The following is a 21,152-nucleotide window of genomic DNA, read 5'->3' as shown; positions in this document are numbered from 1 at the left end:
CTCCCTCTCCCTCCACTCCTCTCCCTGCTCGTGCTCGCTCGCTCTCACTCACTCTCTCTCAAATAAATAAATAAAATCTTAAAAAAAAATTCATTTTAGTATTGAAGAGCAATTGACATACTATTAGTTTCAGATGCACAACATACTGATTCAACAATGCTATATGTTATAATGCTCACCACCATCTGTCAGATGTAGTCACCATCTGTCATTCGATTGATTTTACTTTTTACCCTGCCTCCCCTGGGTCAAGGCAATGCTTATTCGAGAACTATCTCCACCTTCCGAAAAAAAAAAGAAAAAGAACAATGCCAAGAGAATGCAGAACCCTTAAAATAGCTGTTGAACATCAACAGAATTCATCTCAAGGATTACTCAACTGAGTGCTTTAGAATGTCATGTCAATGGTAGAAAAGAAGAACTGTACCAAACTTGATATCTTCTGAAAACTTGCAAAACTGAGCAGCTAGTCTGTTTAAAAGAGGAAGCTGTATTGTTTCCTACCTTACTAATGTCTCTGATCAGATGGTATCTTCATTTCATGAGTGGCGAGACCTTAGCTGTCACTGGATGCATAACGGACTTTGCTAAAGTAGCAGGTACTGCTTGTCTTCTTTTCTCATCTGGGCAAGAACTTATTAAATGCAATAGATGTTAGTTTAGACGTTATTTCCGGGTAAACTGTCAGGTTTCTAGGAACAAGGAGTTGGAGAGAGGGGTCTAGGCAGGTGGGAGCAGTACCTCCCAGAAGTGCTCTTGGATTGAGGAGGCAGAGGAGAGGGGCCCAACTGCAATTTAGTAGGTAGTGTGGGGCCAGAGTGGGAAAGTTTGTTGTGACATATGTCCATTTTTTTATTGCTTTTCTCCCATTTTCCTTTCTTTTCTCCCACCCATTACCATGATGTGCTTGCTTCTCCCAGTCATCCCGACTTGGCCCTTTATACCTCTTTAGTCAACATGCACGTGGCTGTGCCCCCGGTGTGTTCCCTGTGCTTTCATAAATTCTCAACTGTTGAGAAGGTGACCACTCCAAAAGGATTACACTAAATAGTTTTGTGTTTATGGATATTGACTTGTAAGAAACAGTCAGTGAAGATAGAATTTACATATGTATGTGTTGTGTATATGCATTTATACATTACATTTGTATATAATTTGTGTGTGTGTGTTTGTGTGTGTGTGTGTATTTTTAAAGTGTTCATTGAAAATCCACTCTAAGACTATGAGATGAATCAGTTAATCAACGGATTTGGTCTTTGTGTCTGGATTTACAAGGTTGACTGTTTGTTTTTCCTGGACCTGTAACTAGAGGACAAGGATAGAAATCCCTCCTAATCTTTTGGGAAAACTTGGATTGATGGGGATGGAAGTTAACTGTTGTTTGACAAGTGTCTCCAGGAACGGTGATGGGAAAATGGCGTCTTTGGTATGTGGAAGTGATAGGGGTATTAGTCTGTCACTCTTTAAAGAAGGTGGTAAGGATGACATTGAACCATGCAGGGTGAGTTATTTCTCCTGGGGTAAGAATTATATGACTCAATAAGAAAAAAGCAGATGTATCTAGCGGAATGAAATGGGTAAAGGGCACAAACCGGTAATTCACAGAAAAGGAAATATGAATGGCTACTAATTACAGTTAAAAAAAATTTCTCAGTAATTAAATAAATATTAGTTACAAAATAATGACATTTCTTTTGCCCATATAATTGGCCAATTTTTTTTTTCTTTTCTGTCTTCTTGGTGTTGATGGATGCTTGCTGAGACCCACACCATCATCTATGAGTGCCAAGAATATATACATTGCTACGCACTTTCTGGAAGCAATATGGCAAAAATGCATCAACAGACTTAGAAATATGATCACAGGTAGAAATTGTGCTATGGGAAATCTACTTTAAGGAAATAATTTTAAAAATAACAAAGATGTTCATTGCATTATTTATAAAAGTGTATTTCTGGAACAACTTGGTCACACAATAATAAGACAATGATTATATAACCATGAATATCTATACAATATTTTGGAGTCTTTACAAATTATACATTTTTAAAAATATTTATTTGGGAGAGAGAGAGCATGAGTGAGAGGGGTAGAGGGAGAGGGAGAGAGAATCTCAAGCAGACTCCACGTTGAGCATGGAGCCCAGGACCCTGAGATCATGACCTGAGCCAAAACTAAGAGTTAAGAGTTGGACGCCACCCAGGTGCCCCTACAAATTACATTTTCCAACAATTATTGACCACATGGAACAAGGTGCAGAATATACAACTGAAAATACCAGAATACAAAAAAATGATATAAAAGTGTGATATCCATTCTAACAAACGTGGTACCTAGAAAGGAGGCAAGAGTCAGCAGTTCTTTCTCCATGACCCAGGTAGGGATGGTAGTACCAGTGGCCAGGAAGCTGAGCCCTCCGGTCATGCTGAACACCCCCCAACCACGTTATTTTGACCACATAGTCATGCCTTACCTATGGAAACATACTCTTCACAATCATCTCTTTCAACTAAATAACATGTCAGCCTGTATCCAATGAAAATTCAACCACATTTGAAACACCTGATGTTGAAATATAAGGAGTAAATCTAATCTTTTACAAGGATGTTGGTAAAAATATCCAAAATCATTTGGCAGGTGGATAAAACCAAGTCACTTAAAACAAAATGACCACATTCCAAGAATGGGGTGTAGCCTTTGCTCTAGTAACTCATGATAATTATGGGCCGTTGTGAAATTCTACCTGCTGCCCTAATATACAGTGCTGGGATGTGTCTGCAGCTAGCAAGAAGATTGCATTAATCATGATTTCAAGCTTGGGAGGTGCTTGTGTGTTGCCAGGGAGGGAGCTTCCTGGCTCTCCAGGCAACCCATTCTGAACCTGGTAGTTCCTGGCAAGTCCTTCCCCATGTGAATGTGGTCTCCTCCAATGCTGTCAGATTGCTGTGCTCTGGGGAGTCTACCTCCTCTTCTGCAGGAAAAGCTATCACATCAGTCTATCTCAAAGGGACTCTTCCATCTCAAAGGGACCTAAAACATCGCCTAATTCAAAGATTAATTAAATTGAATTAAAAAGATTAGATGGGTGCCTGGGTGTCTCAGTCAGTTGGGTGTCTGCCTTTGGCTCAGGTCATGATCCCAGGGTCCTGGAATCAAGCCCCAGTTGGGCTCTTTGCTCAGCGGGGAGCCTGATTCTCTCTCTCCCGCTGCCTTCCGCTCCACCTGCTTGTGCACACATTCTGTCCCTGTCAAATAAATAAATTAAATCTTTTAAAAAAATAAAAAGATCAGAAAACTTTGGTCCAGACCAAAGAGATACAAATACTGGCAAAAAAAAAAAAAAGAGGAACTGAAATTAATCTGAGAATTAGAAGACTTGTATTTTTCATACAAAACATTCTGAGTTCTGTCAACTATAGCTGATGTTCTGATGTTCCTGGACCTTTATCATCCTAGGCTGTCCCGTACTCAAGATGGGTACTAACCCTCTTAAAATGGGGTACCTGGGACAAAACACCGTATTTCCAATGTGCAGTCTGCACAGTAAAAAGCAGAGTGAAAATTATTCTGGTCCATCCTTCTGTCCATTTCAGAAGTCTTTATTAAGCAGCTATTAATTGTCAGGCATTATATGGACACTAGTCACCGGTTCCACACTGTCCAGTATGGTGACTACCTGCCCCATGTGGCTACTTAAATTTAAATTCACTGAATTTCGGGCACCTGGGTAGCTCAGTCGTTAAGCGTCTGCCTTCGGCTCAGGTCATGATCCCAGGGTCCTGGGATCGAGCCCCACATCGGGCTCCCTGCACCGCGGGGAAGCCTGCTTCTCCCTCTCCTACTCCCCCTGCTTGTGTTTCCTCTCTCGCTATGTCTCTCTCTGTCAAATAAATAAATAAAATCTTAAAAAAAAATAAAAAATAAAAAAATAAATTCACTGAATTTCAATAAAATGAAAAGTTCACTTTCTCAATAGCACTAGCCACATTTCAAATGCCCAACAGCCACTTGGCCAGTAGTGCCTTGTTGAACAATACAGATACAGAACATTTACATCACTGCTGAAAAGTTCTATTGGACAGCACAGTGCCAGATAATTATTTTTTTTCTGACTACTCCAGGTTCTCTGTAAAACAAAACAAAACAAAAAAGAAGTGAAAAGGGAGGGAGGCCTGGCTTAACTGTATAAGCGGGAAGCAATTTGAGTAGCTAGTTGGATGGGTAATTGGATGGATAAATGAAGGGGAGCTGGGTAGAGAAGTGGATGGAGAATCAGGTAGGTAGATTTCTCTTGTTCTGGATGATCTACTAATACAGACTAAAATGGAATTAGCTTGCTGTGTCACAGTGTTGACAATCTTTAGTCTAGTCCTAAATTCCCCCTGTTCTCACCTGAGCTTAAGGAGGTTGGAGGGTATGCAACTCAGAGACAGAAAGCAGATTCATAAAATTTAGGAGAGACTTCATGTCACTTCATCCAAGAGTGGGGGAGCTTGAAGAATCACTGGGTCCTGGATCCCACCTCCAGAAATTCTGATTTAACTGCTCAGGGGTACAGCCTAGCATTGGGATTTCAAAACCTCCCCCCCATGGTTCCCATGTGCAGCCCGGGCTGATAACCACCACTGGAGTCAAACTTCTTCTCACTGTGGAAATCCCCTTCTGCAATGTCCCTGCCAGGCAGTCACCCAGCCTCTGCTTGGATGCCTCCAGGCACAGTTTGCTTAGCAACTCATAAGGCACCCATTTCATTTTGGGTAATCCCATTCAAGCTCTTTCTTATGTAGTGTTTGAACTTGCCTCTTGGAATGACCTCTTGCCGGTTCTGGAGGGCACTGATGTGAATCACGTTCTTTTTTTTTTTTTTTTTTGTGAATCACATTCTGATTCTCATCTACACACCAGTATCTTGCTCTCTTTCCTACGTGCAGTGTCTTTTCTCTTGGGTGGGTGGACGCCTCTGTCTCCTTCAACTCATCTTTATTGGGTAGGGTTTCCTCTCCCCTACATTTCAGTCGGGCAACTTTCACATTAAATGTCTTAACTGGGACCTAGCACAGTGCTTTGGATGTAGTCTCAGACCACTTGAAAATCCCGTCATGTGCTAACCTGTAATTCTAGTTGACCATAAAGTTAGCATGTGATGGGGGTTTTTAAATTTTTATTTATTTTTTTAAAGATTTATTTATTTATTTTAGAGAGAGAGAGAAAGCACAAGGGGGAGAGGCAGAGGGAGAGGGAGAGAGAATCTCAAGCAGACTCTGAGATGAGTGTGGAGCCCGACACAGGGCTCATAACACTGAAATCACGACCAGAGCTGAAACCAAGAGTTGGACGCTTAACCTACAGCACCACTCAGGTGCCCCTGGGTTTTTGTTTTTTTTAAAAAAACTTCCTGTGTAAGATCATCAATTGTAGCATTATTTGAAATAACAAAGAGTATCTGTTTACAGAGGATTAGCTAAATAAACTGGTATATCCACACAATGGATTCTCGACAGCTGTAACAAAGAATAAGAAAAGCTTATGTTGTGAGGTGGATAAAGCAAGGTGCATGATGATGAATGTAATGTTCTGTTTTTATGCAACTAACAGGGTAAGATTAAAAAATATATTTATATTCGATTATAGTTGCATATGGAAATGTTTCCCTCCCAGGCAAAGAGTGGGCGGGCTTGTGGTCAACCCAGTGTAAAATTTTGGGGGTTCCTACACTCACATTCCTCAGCTGTGAGGCAAGCCTGCTGTGTGCAGGGGCCTCCTGGGCCACTCCACATGGCCCCCCTGCAACTTGGCAGCATGGAGAACCAATGAGGACATCCAGCCACATGCCTGCTGTGCCGTTATAAGTCCTTTGTCCTTATCTAATTGTCATGTGCCTTCCTCTGGTATCTGTGAAAAAGTGGCAGTCTTGCTTGTTAGCCTGCAGGTAGGGTAAGATCTTAGACCCTTCACAGTTCTTGATGTGGAAGAGGTGTACAGGGATGAAGTAGGATGAGACTTCTTATTGTGTATCTTCTCATAGTACTATGTTTTGAACCCTTTGTGTGTATTACCTACTCAATCATAAATAGCATGTAATTTGAAATAAAAATGTTACCCTTGTGAAGAAAACAATTTCTTTCATATAAATATAGATTAAGTTAATGGAAGTGTTGTATGCAGATTACGGGAAGTGATCATTTCTCAGCATCCTGAGGTGGTCAGAATGAAGTGCCCAGTAGAACTCCCCCTGATTCCTGGTTGTCCTCAGTTTTCTGGGAATTCATCCATCTATCTATTATCTATCTATCTATCTTTCTATCTATCTATCTATCTATCTATCTATCTATCTATCTATCTATCTATATCATCATCTATCTCTACCTATCACTATCTGTCATCTTTGTGAAAGATAATCCGACCTCTGATTATCTTTCCATTGGACATGTCAGTGAGTAAATGGATTAATATAATTCGGGGTTCCCATTAGGTTCTGTAATTTGGTTGAGATCCAAACTTGTTTGTAAAAATTCAAACTCCTCATTTAGAGTAACTAAAGATTTTAATGAAGGCTGAAAAGTCTGGTTAAAACAAATTATCGGATGCCAAATCTTTGTAGGTTTCCTAGAACCTTGGGTAATGGACTACCGACTGGATATTTGTAGGAAGATAAGCATTTCTGTTTAGGTGGAAGAGACACTTGTTCCTCTGAGGTCATATTATATTACGTTGGACAAGAACCTAAGAAATTTTGGAAAGGCCTGAGAACTTGAAAGATAAAGAAGGTCAATGGGTGGGAGTGGGAGAAGAACTGACATACAATTGCCTGTCTCTATGTTCTAGATGTTCTCGCATGTGTTAGTTCATGTTATCCTTGCACCACTCTTCCCTCCTTGACACCTTCTTCGCTTGGTTTCTGGGACACCAGCTCTTTTGGTTTTTCTCCTACTGTCCACTCCTTCTGAGACTCTCTTGCTGTGTCCTCCTTGTTCCTCTGACCACTGATTTTTGATATACCTGAGAAAGCCACCCTTTACTATCCATACTCACTTCATGACTTAAAACACCATCTATATGACAACAACTGTCAACTTTAGATCTTTAGCCAAGAGCTCTCCCCTGGAGCCATATATCCAACTGCCTACTTGCTAGACGTCTCCACTTGGATGGCACACAGGCGTCTCGGACTTGACATGCCCCAGCCTTCTTTATCCCAGCTGATGGCAACTCCATCCTTCCAGTCGTGCAGGTCAAGACTCTTGGGGCCTCTAAGCCTTGACCATTTCTCACTCACATCCAATCTGTCAACACATCCTTTGGTGCTACCTTCTGCATTATGCTGAATCTGTCTACTTCTTGCCTTTCTACTCCTACTACCATGTCCAATCCAGTATCACATCTTGCCTAGATTATCATGGCAGGCTCCTTACTGGTCCCCTGTTTCCGAATTTAATTCCATAGTTTATTCTCCTCCATAGACTATTCTCCATAGTCTCTCCTCCACTCCAGCCAGAGCAGTTTTATAAAATGTAAATTGGATCATGTCACACCTTCAATGGAAACTCTCCATTGGTCCTCACCCCATTCAGAGAAAAGCCAAAATTCTTCAGTGGCTGCACAGTTACACTGAACCCCTGCCCACCCCTCCCCCACATCTCTCTGACACTTTCTCTGGATACTCACCCCTCACTCCTCCTCTGGCCACACTAGGCTTCTTGCTCCTCTAAGAACATATCCAGGCACTTTGCCATCTCAGGACATTTGTACTTGCTATTTCTCTCCCTGGGGCTCTCATCCCTCAGATACCTCTCCAATTCATTCTCTCACTTCCCCCAAGTCTTTTCTCAGTGGGCTCCTTATTGACGCCCCCCCGTCCAATTTAAAAGTGCCCACCTCCAACCCCACCTTATTCCCTTTCCCCATCTCCTACTTTATCTCTCTCTGTAGCACTCATGACCATCTGAGACCCTGTAATTTTTAGTTATTTATTCTCTGTGTCCCCAACTAGAAAATAAGTTCCATGAAGTCAGGAAGTTTGGTCTGTTCTGTTCCGTGACGTTTCCTGTGTCCCCTTGCCTATCATAGGTGCTAATATGAATGGCTGAGGAGCCCCATGAGGCAGTAACTCTTCTCATTACCATGTTGCACCTAAGAATTCTGAGACACAGAGAGGTTACTTGTTCTAGGTCACATAGTCATTTCTTCAGACACAGTAATGAATCATTATCCTACACTGAAGAGGACGAGGGATACATAAGAAAGAAAATCTTTTTTTTAAAATTTATTTATTCATGAAAGTCAGAGAGAGAGAGAGAGGCAGAGGCAGAGGGAGAGAAGCAGGCTCCCCGCCGAGCAGGGAGCCCGATGCGGGACTCGATCCCAGGACACCGGGATCATGACCTGAGCCGAAGGCAGACTCTTAACAATCTGAGCCACCCAGGCGCCCCAGAAAGAAAATCTTATAGTTATGGATTCCCTTGGCACCAGATACCAATGAAGTCAAAAGTATCTAGGGTCTTGGGCACAGGACTTGATCTTAACACCAGGTGGTTCTTGCAGGAATGATCACCACTAGGAGTCATCTGTGGGCAGGGCTCTTCCAGATGGGCAGGTAGAGTCAGAGTGACAGGCAGTGACTTTACACCTGCTCTCTTCTCTATATTCTTTGGATGATTTATCAAGTTCCCCTGAGAGGCTGATCCCCTCAAAGAGACAAAGTACTCACACATACACACGCAAGAGCACGCACACACACACACGCACGCACGCACATACAATCCAGATTAGTGACTTCACTAAACTGGGATATCATTCAGCTTGTGGTTTTCTATCAGACATGCCTGATTTTAACCAAACTCCCCCTATTGTCAAGGATCAGTACTCTCCATTAGCAGCATAATGGATTTCCATTTTAGTGGAGTTTTGTTATAAAATGGATCTTAAATTAGCAGTATCTTTTTTCACCTATCTGACTAGAGCTTGTTGATATTTACTTCTAAAAGCATTCAGACAAGCCTGAGAAATATTGCAAACGATCAGCTCAGAGTATCTCTGGCTTTGGCTGCCATAGACAGACTCCAGGCTGTAGCATTGATGCTACAGGGATGTGGGACTGGGGGAGATTTGGGGGGTCATGACTTTCACATACGGTAAACGTCCACAGTGAGGAAGTGATGCCGAAACTGAGAAAGGTGTTCACTGTCTCACTGAAGGTCCCCACCCAATGAGTGGATGCTGACGGGTAGGTGTGGCTCTAGAGAGCCTAGGTTTCTTTGAGTCAGGAACACATGGGTTTAAGTCCCAACTCAGCCATTTGCTCTCTATGTGATCGTAAGTTATGGAATTGCTCTGAGCTCAGTTTTTCTTTTTCCTGAACTCAGTTTTTTTTTTTTTAGCCATAAAATAAGAATAATAAAAACATCTACCTCCCACAGCTGTCGTGATAAGTAAATCATATGAAATAAGTTTCTGGGAAAAATATTAAACAGGTATAACTCAAAAGAAATGTTAATTTTCTCATCCCCTAAAGGCCCCAAGTATTCAGAAAGCCTCCTGGTTTTACTTTTTTTCAGGCTTATGTCCAGTGATTTAGTTTTTAAATTGCCATCCACTCTTGGAGAGCCTTACTGAAATTCTTAAGAGCTTTGATCAACATTAGACCATCCTAGAGGACATCCTAGAGGACAATGAAGGGACTGTTAATTAGTCTGTGCTTCGGGGTCTTTGAAAGACCTGGGGGGGGGATCATGTCCCATTAAAATCAGGAACCACTGTTACTTAACATCATTGTGTAAATTTCATCCGAAGCAACAAGGTGAGAAAAACAAAGGAGGAATATGAACAAGGAGGTTATAATTAATGTCAGCCCTGTTTCACAGCTAATGTGATTATCTATCTAAAAGTCCTAAAGGAAATTATTTTTAAAAATCAGTACGGTGATAAGCTTTTAAAAAAAAAGTAATTTTCTTTCCTACATATCAACCATTGATTAGAAAATTCATTAGGGAAAATAATATCTCATTCGTAGTAACCTCAGTAAAAAACCAAAACCAGATAGATAAAAACAATAAGAAATGTGCAAGACTGATAACTAAAAGAACTACAGTAAGTACAGTAAGTATACATATCATGTTCCCAGATACAAAAACTTGATGTTGTAAAGTTATCAATTCTCCCTAAATTTATTTATAAATGTAATACAATTCCCTTCAAAATTATGTCTTTATAAGTAATTAACCAAATGATCCTAAGGTTTATCTAATAGGACAGAAGCCTCTACAGACAAGACACATTTGGAAATGAATAATGAAAGAGAGCCACATAATCAGACAATCTACATAAAAGACCTAATACATCCAAATAATGAAAAGAGTGTTTCTGGCACCAAAATCAGAGATCAGAGGAGTGGAATGTAAAGTACACAAACAGAGTCAGGAATATTAAAGAATATATAACAAAGGTGATGTTTTGAGCCTGAGTGGTTATTCACCCATTTATAGAGAAGGAAAATGGAAATGCCTTTCATGCCATCGATCAAACTCAATTAAAAGTGGGTTAGAGGGGCGCCTGGGTGGCTCAGTCAGTTAAGCGTCTGCCTTCGGCTCAGGTCATGATCCCAGGATCCTGGGATCGAGCCCCACATTGGGCTCTCTGCTCGGCGGGAAGCCTGCTTCTCCCTCTCCCACTCCCCCTGCTTGTGTTCCCTCTCTCGTTGTGTCTCTCTCTGTCAAATAAATAAATAAAATCTTTAAAAAATGGATTAGAGATTTATATGTAGGAAATATTGAACCACAAAATACCAGACTATATATAAACATTCATGCAATCTTGGGATGTGGAGGTCCTCACTAAATGGAACCCCAAGGCAATGACAGTGTGGGCTTTAGGGCAAAAGGACACAGGACCAAGTCTCAGCTCTGCCGCGCACAGAATAGCCTCAGGCGAGTGACCGAGCCTTGCCAAGCCTCTGTCTGCTCATCTGTAAAATCCGGGGATATACAAACCTACCTTGCAAAGTTGTGAAATCAAGCAAACATATGTAAAGTGCTTGGCCTAAGGAAGACTCAATTATCATTGACTCTTATCTCACACTGGTTATGTGTAAAGAAAGTAAACTTCCTGAACCCAGAGACCATTTTCTTCCCACTATTTTGTCCCTTCACAGGTGGTGGTCAACAATAAGGAAAAAAAAAGCATCGAAGAGTTTGACCGTATTATGCATTATTTGATCCAGGCTGAAAAATGAGTATTTCTTCCATTCAGAGGCATTGTGTGGGCTGGTGCTCGAGACGAAGGAATTGGGGTCACAGCTCACTGGTTTTATTTGGGATATTTTTGGAGTTTAACAAGCGTCTCTGAGTTGACTCATTAGGAGAAGCTGCAGCTTGCATCTGGGGAGGTGTTCGAGGGTGCAGGGAAGTAGTCTCCACTTCTTCAAAGGCAAAGAGGTGTGAATTACTGTAAACCCATGTTTACTCAGGGACATCTAAACGCAGAGTCCAGTCACATAGGTTGAATGTCTGGGGCAGCAAGAGAAGAGCAGGGTCCCGTGGTTATCCTCCAACTTCAGCATCTGCCAAAAGCACTGAGACTCACAGAGTAGGAAGGAGGAAAATGGAGGGTGGGGGGTGACAGTGTCACACATCAGATAATTTGGAAACATTCTGGGAGCCAGTGTCTACACAGCCCACATATTCACATGCAGGTGGGCGCCAGGTCATCTGAAGGGCTTTTCAGTCTTCCATGGAGGCTGGCCAATTCAGGTCTCAAGACCTAAAGAGAAATCTCTAAGAGAAATCTCCCCTCCCCCAGTCTGGTGGTTTTACGTTAACTCCACCCAAGACAGACGAGAACCAAACATTAAGATCTTTAAAACAAAATTCAAATGCTCTACCTAGTGTGACTTCCACTCTGAGTTTCTTAGATCTCAGTTTGCGGTTTCAGGTTCTGATGACTAAACTCTTCATCTTGCAATTTGCCCACGTTTTCAACCCAGTTACCTTTAGAAAATGTGTTTGCCAAATCTCCAGCAGCACCTGCTAGAAGGCACTCGCTTTTCCTTATAGTTTAATGGCTAAGGAAATATTTAAAAATTCCATATCTTGCAAGTTTAAACATGATCATCCACTTCCTTTCTACAACTGTTTTCATTATTTGCCCTTTTTTTTTTTTAAGAGAGGGAGAAAGTGGGGCAGATGGAGAGGAAGAGAGAGAATCTTTTTTTTTTTTTTTTAAAGATTTTATTTATTTATTTGACAGAGAGAGGCACAGCGAGAGAGGGAACACAAGCAGGGGGAGTGTGAGAGGGAGAAGCAGGCTTCCCGCCGAGCAGGGAGCCCGATGTGGGGCTCGATCCCAGGACCCTGAGATCATGACCTGAGCCGAAGGCAGACGCTTAACGACTGAGCCACCCAGGCACCCCCAAGAGAGAGAATCTTAAGCAGGCTCCACACCTAGCACGGAGCTCAACACTGGGCTCAATCTCAGGACCCTAAAATCATGATCTGAGCTGAAATAAAAAATCCGACACTTAAGCTTAATGGACTGAGCCACCCAGGTGTCCCTCCAAAACTAGCTTTTTTTTTTTTTTTTAGGTTTTATTTATTTGAGAGAGAGAGCACGCGTGTGAGAGAGCATGAGCAGCGGGGAGAGGCAGATGGAGGGAGAAGCAGAGTCCCTGCTGAGCAGGGAGCCCGATGCAGGCCTCGATCCCAGGACCCTGGGATCACAACCTGAGCCGAAGGCAGATGCTTAACTGACTGAGCCACCCAGGCGCCCCTCCAAAACTAGTTTTATTAATGACTACATAATAATCTATTGTCATAAGTGGACTACAATTTATCCAAAGTTTCCTTCACTTGTCAAACATTTAAACTGTTGCCATTTCATTGTTTCTTTCCATCATGAAAATGAGGCTACAATAAACATCCTGTTTTGGTTTGGTGGATTTCTTCCCCTTAGGGTAAATTCTTCTGCTCTAGAACCCCTGGATCAAAGCCATGTGTATCTTATTGGTTCTTGTTCCTGACGAGATTTCCTAAACTTACCGAACCAAGTTATGTTGCATCAGGAATGCGTAATTGCTCCAGGGTCACTCCAACCTCACCAGCACTGGGGGGCATCATTTACTTTTTTTTTTTTTTTTTTTTGATGATTAAAATGGCATTCCAAACTTCAATCTATTTTCTAAAGAAGCATCTCTAGGGGGTGCCTGGGTGGCTCAGTCAGCTAAGGGTCGGACTCTGGGTTTCGGCTCAGGTCATGATCTCAGGGTCCTGGAATTGAGCCCCGCGTTGGGCTTCCTGCTCAGCAGGGAGTCTGCTTCTCTCTCTCTCTCCCTCTGCCCCTCCTCTCTGTTCGTTCTCTCTCTCAAATAAATAAATAAAATCTTTAAAAAGAGAGAGAGAATTATTTCTAATTCTAGATGTTTATTCTCAATTCAGCCTTGCAACATTCATTAAAATTTTAAATTGGTGAATATAGAACTCTGCTTGTTCCCATGGAGAGGTACCCATTACATATTACACAGTAAAAATTGAAGATTTGGGGGGAAGGGGGCAGGCTCTTCTCCTTCTGACTCCAGGAATTGTGAGAGAAGAGTCAAAGGTCACAAAAGGAAGCAGTCATGCATATAGGTTCCTATCTTCCCCACCCAGGCTTTGACCAGAGTTGGGGGGTGTGAAGGGCTGTTTGATAGACTGAGGGGGGCCCTCCAAGAGGATGTCTCTCTGCAAGTCACTTCCTTATTCTCATGGATGGCCAGCACGGTTAAGCTGGTGGTCAGGCAGAAAAATAATTTAGTTTGTACCCTTGAGTGTCCCTTAGTTTGTACCTGGCATGGACATGGAGTCAAGGGGCAGTATGTCTGTCTAGGTGCCTGCCAGTTCTGGAGAAGATGCTTAGCCTGGGCCCTAAGCCTGATGATGTGGCAGGAACGGAGAGGGTCTTCCATTCCAGCCAGAGCTGGAGAGGTCACTGTGCCCAGGCACGACTAAGAATGAGTGGATCATGAGGCCGTTAGCTACGAAGCAACAGATGCCAGCCAAAAGTTCAGGGTTGGGACTGGGTCATCCTTCCTCAGCAGACACCAGTCACATAAGTAAGACCAACAGGAGACCCTCTTCCCCCTCTGCCCATGCCGGCCCCTCCCCCATATCTCCATTGCCATCTTAGAAAGGACCAATGAGAGAAGATAAGAAACCCAAATTAAGAAGCTGGGAACGTAAAGAGGATGAGCAAAACTAAAGTCATCCTTCAAATGAATGGGTCAGGCTAAGATTAAACCACTTTGGACTAAAACTGTGAATCCTTTTTCCTGCTTCCCAGTGGAAAGTTGGTAAGATCTAAATTGTTTTGGTGACTAAAGGAACATCATCCTGTGGCCCAGCTGAGTTGTACTGTGAGCAATTTTAGTGGACCAGCTAAAAGAGCATGAACTCATTTTCTTGGTAAAACTTGTATCCATGTATGCATATCTGCATAGAGAAACATTACTAGTGGTAAACTGCATGGGGGAATTTGGGGTGGTTTTTACTTTTAGGTTTTTTGCCTTTCTTTATTATTGGTTTGTCTGTTTGTCTGCTTACTCTTATTGTACCATATTTCCAAAATGCAAAAAGACATTTTTAAGAGCTTAATTCAAACCTCTTGACTATTTCAGACTGAAATATTCATTTTGATTTGGACCAAAAACCATTTCAGTTTTCATATCTTGGACCCATGTAACTAGTAGTCAAGGACTTGGCTTCTGACGCCAGAGAACCTGCATGTTTTCCTGTGCGTTGCACTCTAGAGTCCCCAAAAAGATTCTATAATTTTATCATGGTCATGTTGAAAGTGACACATGAATTAAAGACATGATCATCAAGTCGAACAAAACCTTAGTGATTTTTTTTTTTTTTACTTTGACTTGTTTTTAGATCCATCTCAGAGAAAAGGAAAGATAATGAAATAATTAAGTGGAGGCTACTATACTTTTGCTCTCTGGAGCAAGCAGCTCTGTTCTTTTTTTTTTTGCTTTAGCCACTAAAATTTGGAGAGGGATGCTCTCTGTGATTGTGAATATGTAACAGACAAAATAATGGGCATTTTTTTCTCAGCGACTGTGAATTATGCCATTAGGAATTAGAATGCTGATAAGATCATACAAATCATTTGTTTTCAGTCCCATCTTCCACCTCAAAAGCCTAGATGTGTTATTGATCAGTGGGATGTACTAAGGCAGAGTCACGGAAATAGATCAAGTTCTATCCAAGAGACCCAACTTCCTCCCTAATTTTATATGAAATGGCTTCTCGTTGCTTTTCTTTCAGTCCCACTTCCTACCAGTTTTAAAGGTTTTTTTTAAATCTTATTTGATCCTGAACATAACTTCAAGTGGTATCATGATCCTCATTTGGGGACAAGTAAATGAGGCTCAAAGCTAAGTTTTTGCCCAAGTCCTGCAGCTGGTGAGAAGAGTGGCTGGGAACGGCTCCAGCCCACATCCATTCTCTCTTTGACTACACAAGACCCTGACAGGTGCTGACCACTGGGGTCCCAGTATTCTATTAAGAATCAAAGATAATGCCTTACCATTGGCTCCAACAATTGCATTACTAAGACTTACCTTGAGAAATGCCCATTGACCTATATTCATGTCCTCACACTTGTCCCTTCCTCAGAGAAAAGAGAAAGTCAGTAGGACTTCTTCCAAGGAAACAGTGCTGGGATTCACTGTCCTCCGTGGAACTCCTTCTTCTCCAGTGAAGTCTGTAATCTTAAGAAAAACAGCCACTGGCCCTAGGGATCCTAGTTTAAAAAATACCAAATCTGCGAAGAAATTCCATTGGCCTATCCCTCCCCCCAGTCCCTTTATGAAGGAGGAACTCCAAGGGGTTTGCTGTTGGCACAGGGCTGGCTTATCTCAACATTATCAGGAGCCAGTAAAGGGCAGCAGCTTAGAACTGTAAGTATCACACTAGTTAATAATAATTATGATGATGAAGTCTTCAAAAGTTAAACTTGAAAATCACTGCATTAGAATCTACTGAGAAAAAAGTTGTTCATAGATACTGAAGACCTAGCCTGAACTTTTATATTTACTTGTTAGAGGATTTGGGGTAAATTACTAAATTTCTTCAAGGTTCAATTTCCCCATCAGCTATGATGAACAGAACCTTGTTAAGGGGCCACAGAGAGGGGAAGTTATTTGTAATAATAACAATCACTATTATTATTATTATAAGCATTTGGTTTTTAAATAGGGAAGCTGATTTTGAAAGTCATATATAAACTATAAAACATAAAATTCAAAATGCCTGGAAAGATACAGCAATAATAATCAGCATAACATTATTGTTCTCATTCCCCAGCCTGCTTTTCCTGCCATGTATTTCCTCCAAATGCTTGCAGAAACCAACATCCCCATTCTTCACCACCATCCGTCACATTTCTGTTTCTTTTCCCATCGTGAATCGTGCTGACTTTCAAAACTTCACGTTTTTTGTTCCTGGCACCTCTCCCCACCCCAGCATCTCCGACATAACCTTTGAAATACATGCTGAAGAAACTTTAAATGTCTAGGCTGTTTAATCACATGTGGTTTTGTGCGTAAAAGGATAAATCAATGGGTGTGGCTCACCAAGAGTGATTGTGCCTAATTGTGTGGTTGGTGTTTGTTGTTGTTTTTCTATCACAGGAACAAAATAATGGAGGCCTTCACGGCTGTGATGAAGACCATGGATGAGTCTGTTGAGACTACAGTGTTCGACTATGAGAATTCACTGCCATGTGAAAAAGTCAACATCAAGCAGCTAGGAGCCCAATTCTTGCCCCCACTGTATTCCCTGGTGTTTGTGGTTGGTCTGCTGGGCAATGTGGTGGTGGTGGTGATCCTCACGAAATACAAGAGGCTCTGGATTATGACCAACATCTTCCTGCTCAATTTGGCCGTTTCTGACTTGCTCTTTCTATTCACCCTGGTGTTCTGGATTCACTATGCTGAGTCGAATGAATGGGTTTTTGGCCCTTCCATGTGTAAGCTTCTCTCTGGGCTTTATTACATGGGCTTATACAGTGAGATCTTTTTCATCATCCTGCTGACCATAGACCGGTACCTGGCCATCGTCCATGCCGTGTTTGCCCTTCGAGCCCGGACTGTCACTTTTGGTGTCATCACGAGTGTTCTCACCTGGGGCCTGGCAGGGCTAGCAGCCCTCCCTGAATTTATCTTCCATGAATCCCAAAAAGAGGCCCAACAGTTTGTCTGCTCACCTATTTACCCAGAAGACCAAGAAGACAGATGGAAGCGTTTCCATGCTCTGAGAATGAATATCCTGGGTCTCATTCTGCCTCTGCTCATCATGGTTGTCTGCTACTCTGGAATTATTAAAACGCTGCTGAGATGCCCCAGTAAGAAAAAGTACAAGGCCATCCGGCTCATTTTTGTCATCATGGTGGTCTTTTTCATTTTCTGGACACCCTACAACCTGGTCCTCCTCCTCTCGGCTTTTCAAACGATCTTCTTTGAGACCAGTTGTGAGCAGAGCAAACAGCTGGACGTGGCCATGCAGGTGACGGAGGTGATCGCCTACACACACTGCTGCGTCAACCCCATCATCTATGCCTTCGTCGGGGAGAGGTTCAGGAAGCACCTCTGCCACTTCTTCCGCAGGCACGTGGCCACCTACCTGGGCAAATACATCCCATTCCTTCCCAGCGAGAAGTCAGATAGAGCCAGCTCGGTATCCCCATCAACAGGGGAGCAGGAATTGTCATTTGTATTTTAAGACCGATGTGCTGGATCCATGAAGCAAACGCGTTGCGTCAATCACATTGACCTCAACGCCAACCCTCTAAACTTCTGGCTCAATGCTGAAACTCTTAAAGACATTAAAATATATACACAATGGTGTCAGTATATGTGGGTGGCCCAGGCATTACCAGGGGTCGCTGGCTAGTCAGTTCACTTACTGTCGACCTCAAAAGACAGAGCTTTTCTTGGTTCTCTGAAGAGTTACATACATTGTAATGTCCCCGAATGTTAGATAGTTACTATATGCAGCTACTAACAGGTAAACCTTTTTAAATTTAAACCTGAACTTCAGCCAGCTATTGCATAAATGAAACATATTTCACAAAATACAATATATCAATCACAATGCTTTTAACGTGCCTAGCTCTCTCCTTGCTTGATGAAAAGGCTTTTGTTTTTCAGTGTATATATACTCCCAAGCAGCATAATGGCATGTCACCCTTGTTCCGAGAATTCTTTTCTTTTTTTTTTTTTTAAAGGATTTTATTTTTAAGTAATCTCCACACCCAACGTGGGGCTTGAACTCACAACCTGGAGATCAAGAGTTGCATGTCTCCACGGACTGAGCCAGCCAGGTGCCCCCCCCCCCAAGTATGCTTATCAGTGAATGGATTTCCTGTTTACACCAAATGATCAGATTTTGTACGAGCAACTCAATAGAAGAAGAGCAATTTGGTATTTTCAGCAGAGAGAATAAAGGCCTTGCTTGCAGAAACTTTCTGGAGCCCTGAAATGTGCAAACACTGTCCTCTTAAACATCAGGCTCACCATTCATCCAACAGCTGTGTATTAGATGATACAGACAGGATGCACCAACATTGATTTAAGTTAAGTGAAGGATGCACAAAGTGTGTAAGATAAACATAATCCTTGCCCTGTAAAACCTCCCATCTGGTAGGGAGTGTGAGACAGAAACAAATAACTCCAGAACAAAGAGAAACATACTCAATGCTCTGCCTGGGCCAGTAAGGGAGAGACCATTTGTAGCTGGAATCTGAGGGAGGAAGACTTCATGGAGGAAGTGGCTTTTGAGCAGGTCTTTGGGGGAAAAAAAGGCAGGATTTGGAAAAGGAGGGGACTCGGGAGAGGCACATGAAGCCAGTGGAATGCCCAATACAAAGGTGAGGGGGGAGGGCATGAACATGTGTGGACAGGAGGGTGGGGTGGGCAGGTTGGGATGGGCCATGGAATTCAGGCAAGCATCTTGGGCTTTGTTGGGAAGGCAAAGGGAGTTACTGAAGGGTTTAGAGCAGGGGAGAAGAATAATCACTATGGTGCGTTAGGAAGATAGATCCGGTAACACAGGATGGAGTAGGGATCCCAGAACCATGCAGGGAGTTAGTTAAAAGAGAAAGGCACGTGTGAGCAAGGAGAGATCAATGGCTAATAAAAGAGGTGCTAGAAGAACCAAGAGACAGTGGTGAAGGAAGAGTCAAAGTCCAGGGAACGATATGGAATTGACTGAAAAAAAAAAAAAGCAAAGACAAAACAGAATGTATCCTATGCTAAAAATAAATAAAAAAGAGATAAACACAGATTATTCACTGTGCTTGGGTGCATTGCCCATCCCTTAAAGGTTAGGAAAGAAAACAGTAGCGTTTGGTTACCTTTAGGGAGGGATGAGGGTGGAGAATCGGACAAGTGTGACTTTTCTCTGGGTACCTTTGTGCCTTTTGGCTTTTGAACTATGGGAACATGTTACCAATTAAAAACATAAACAAAACTTTAGAATTATGTATTTTAAAAAAGAAGCTAGGTTGTTCTTCTGATGTGGTATCCATTCTACCAGCCATAAGGGCATTGGAAACTCTGAAGTACCTTTTGTCTTTTTTGTGGTTCAGTCAGAATGTAAATAAAGCAATCATCTGAAGACTTAACTATACATACTGGTTTTCTCTTGTCTTGTGAAGCAGTGTTTGTCCTTAGGTGAGCACAAGTGCTGGATATTGGTACTTGGTCGTATACCCAGGTGCCTGAAAGCTTTTAGGAGCTTTGTGACCCACACAGAATGGCACATAACCAAATCATGGATTCAGTGTGCTCGTTTGGCCCTCCAGCCCCACGCTGTCCAATAGAACTAACTACAGGGATAGAAACGTTCTCTACCTGTATTGTCCAATAGGATCCCCGCTAGCCACATGCAGCCCTTGAAATGTGGCTACTGGACTTAGGAACTGGATTTTTAATTTGTATTCAATTTTAACTGAAATGGCCACACATGGCTAGTAGCAGCTACATGGGGTGAGCAGTCAGCACGGACCCCCGCCACCTTGCCCCTTTGCATCTATTCTACCTACACACCAAGCTTCTGGTAGCCAGCAAACACACATCTTGAACACTACATGACAGACTAGGGAAAATACCAGTGATGCAAAGATGAATAAGACCCACTTCTAGAAAACTCACTCGCTGTTTAGCGGAAGAGACTCATCCGGAAGCCAATGACTATAATGAAACATGATGGGTGCTTTCTCCTGCAGTAGGAAACAGAAGGGAGAATTGAAGAAAAGTACCCAGAGAAAGTCACATTCTGCTTAGATTGGCTTCCCCCAAGAGCAGATCCTGAGCAAGGATCTGAGAGCAAAGAATGTATTTGGAAAGTGCAGGGAACTCCAGTAGGGAGCAGGGAAGTCAGACAGGAATGGGAAGATGCCAACAAAGGGTTCATTATGAAGTACCTTCCACTGGGGGTGACTGGAGCTCAACACCACTAGAAAACTCCTGGCGACAGTGTAACTCACACTCAAGAATCCCACTGGAGGGGGAAGGAGGCTGGGGTATTTGCATTGCGCCCCTGTGAGTCATTGGCTGATGGTGGCTTCTGGGGGATGTTAATTCTCCGGGCACTTCCGACATGACTGGCTCTGGCAGAGAGGCCCGTCCAGCTTTGGGGAAAGCTCCCAGGCATCGCAACATGGATACTAGATGTCGGAAGCCAGCTGGGCACACTCAGTGAAGGCTTGAGGGAGAACACATTGGCTGCATATTTGAACAGGTTTGTGAACAACTTTTCCATGATGCCATGAGTGGGCGTGAGAATGGTGTCCAGGCAAGTGGGGTCAATTTGTGGGAAAGCACAAAGGCACAGAGGTGCAGTAGGGAGAACTTTCTGTGGCAAGCCTGGATTGACCTTGACAATGGCAGGTGGTCTTGAACACGACCCAGTGCTGACTTCCCTGCTCCTCCTTGTCCTCCGTGTTGAGCGTCACACTCTGCTAGTTTAAAGAAGATGATCCTTTTCCAGCTTGAGTTTCTGAGATTTCCTTCATATCCAGAGCTAAAATTCTAAAGTCCGATGCTTAACAAAGCAGGCTTCTGTCCTTCATAGCTGTGGGCTTGCAAGAACTTCACTGGGATTTTCTTCCATTTCTGCCC

The 21,152-nt window shown here is 42.7% G+C and overlaps 1 protein-coding gene across 1 annotated transcript; it reads left to right on the top strand.

The window, feature by feature from the left end:
* The first annotated feature begins 515 nt into the window (after positions 1 to 515).
* Positions 516 to 20,431, top strand: CCR3 (C-C motif chemokine receptor 3). The gene is made up of 2 exons (XM_034997235.1): positions 516 to 599; positions 16,662 to 20,431. The coding sequence occupies exon 2, from the start codon at positions 16,672 to 16,674 to the stop codon at positions 17,749 to 17,751; it is 1,080 nt and encodes a 359-aa protein (XP_034853126.1). The 5' UTR covers positions 516 to 599; positions 16,662 to 16,671; the 3' UTR covers positions 17,752 to 20,431.
* The last annotated feature ends 721 nt before the right edge of the window (positions 20,432 to 21,152 follow it).

This window comes from Mirounga leonina, unplaced genomic scaffold, assembly GCF_011800145.1.
Source record: "Mirounga leonina isolate KUSES-001 unplaced genomic scaffold, KU_Mleo_1.0 Mir_94, whole genome shotgun sequence".
NCBI lineage: Eukaryota > Metazoa > Chordata > Mammalia > Carnivora > Phocidae > Mirounga > Mirounga leonina.
The sequence above is the reverse complement of the archived record's forward strand: the minus strand, read 5'-3'. Positions and strand labels throughout refer to the sequence as shown.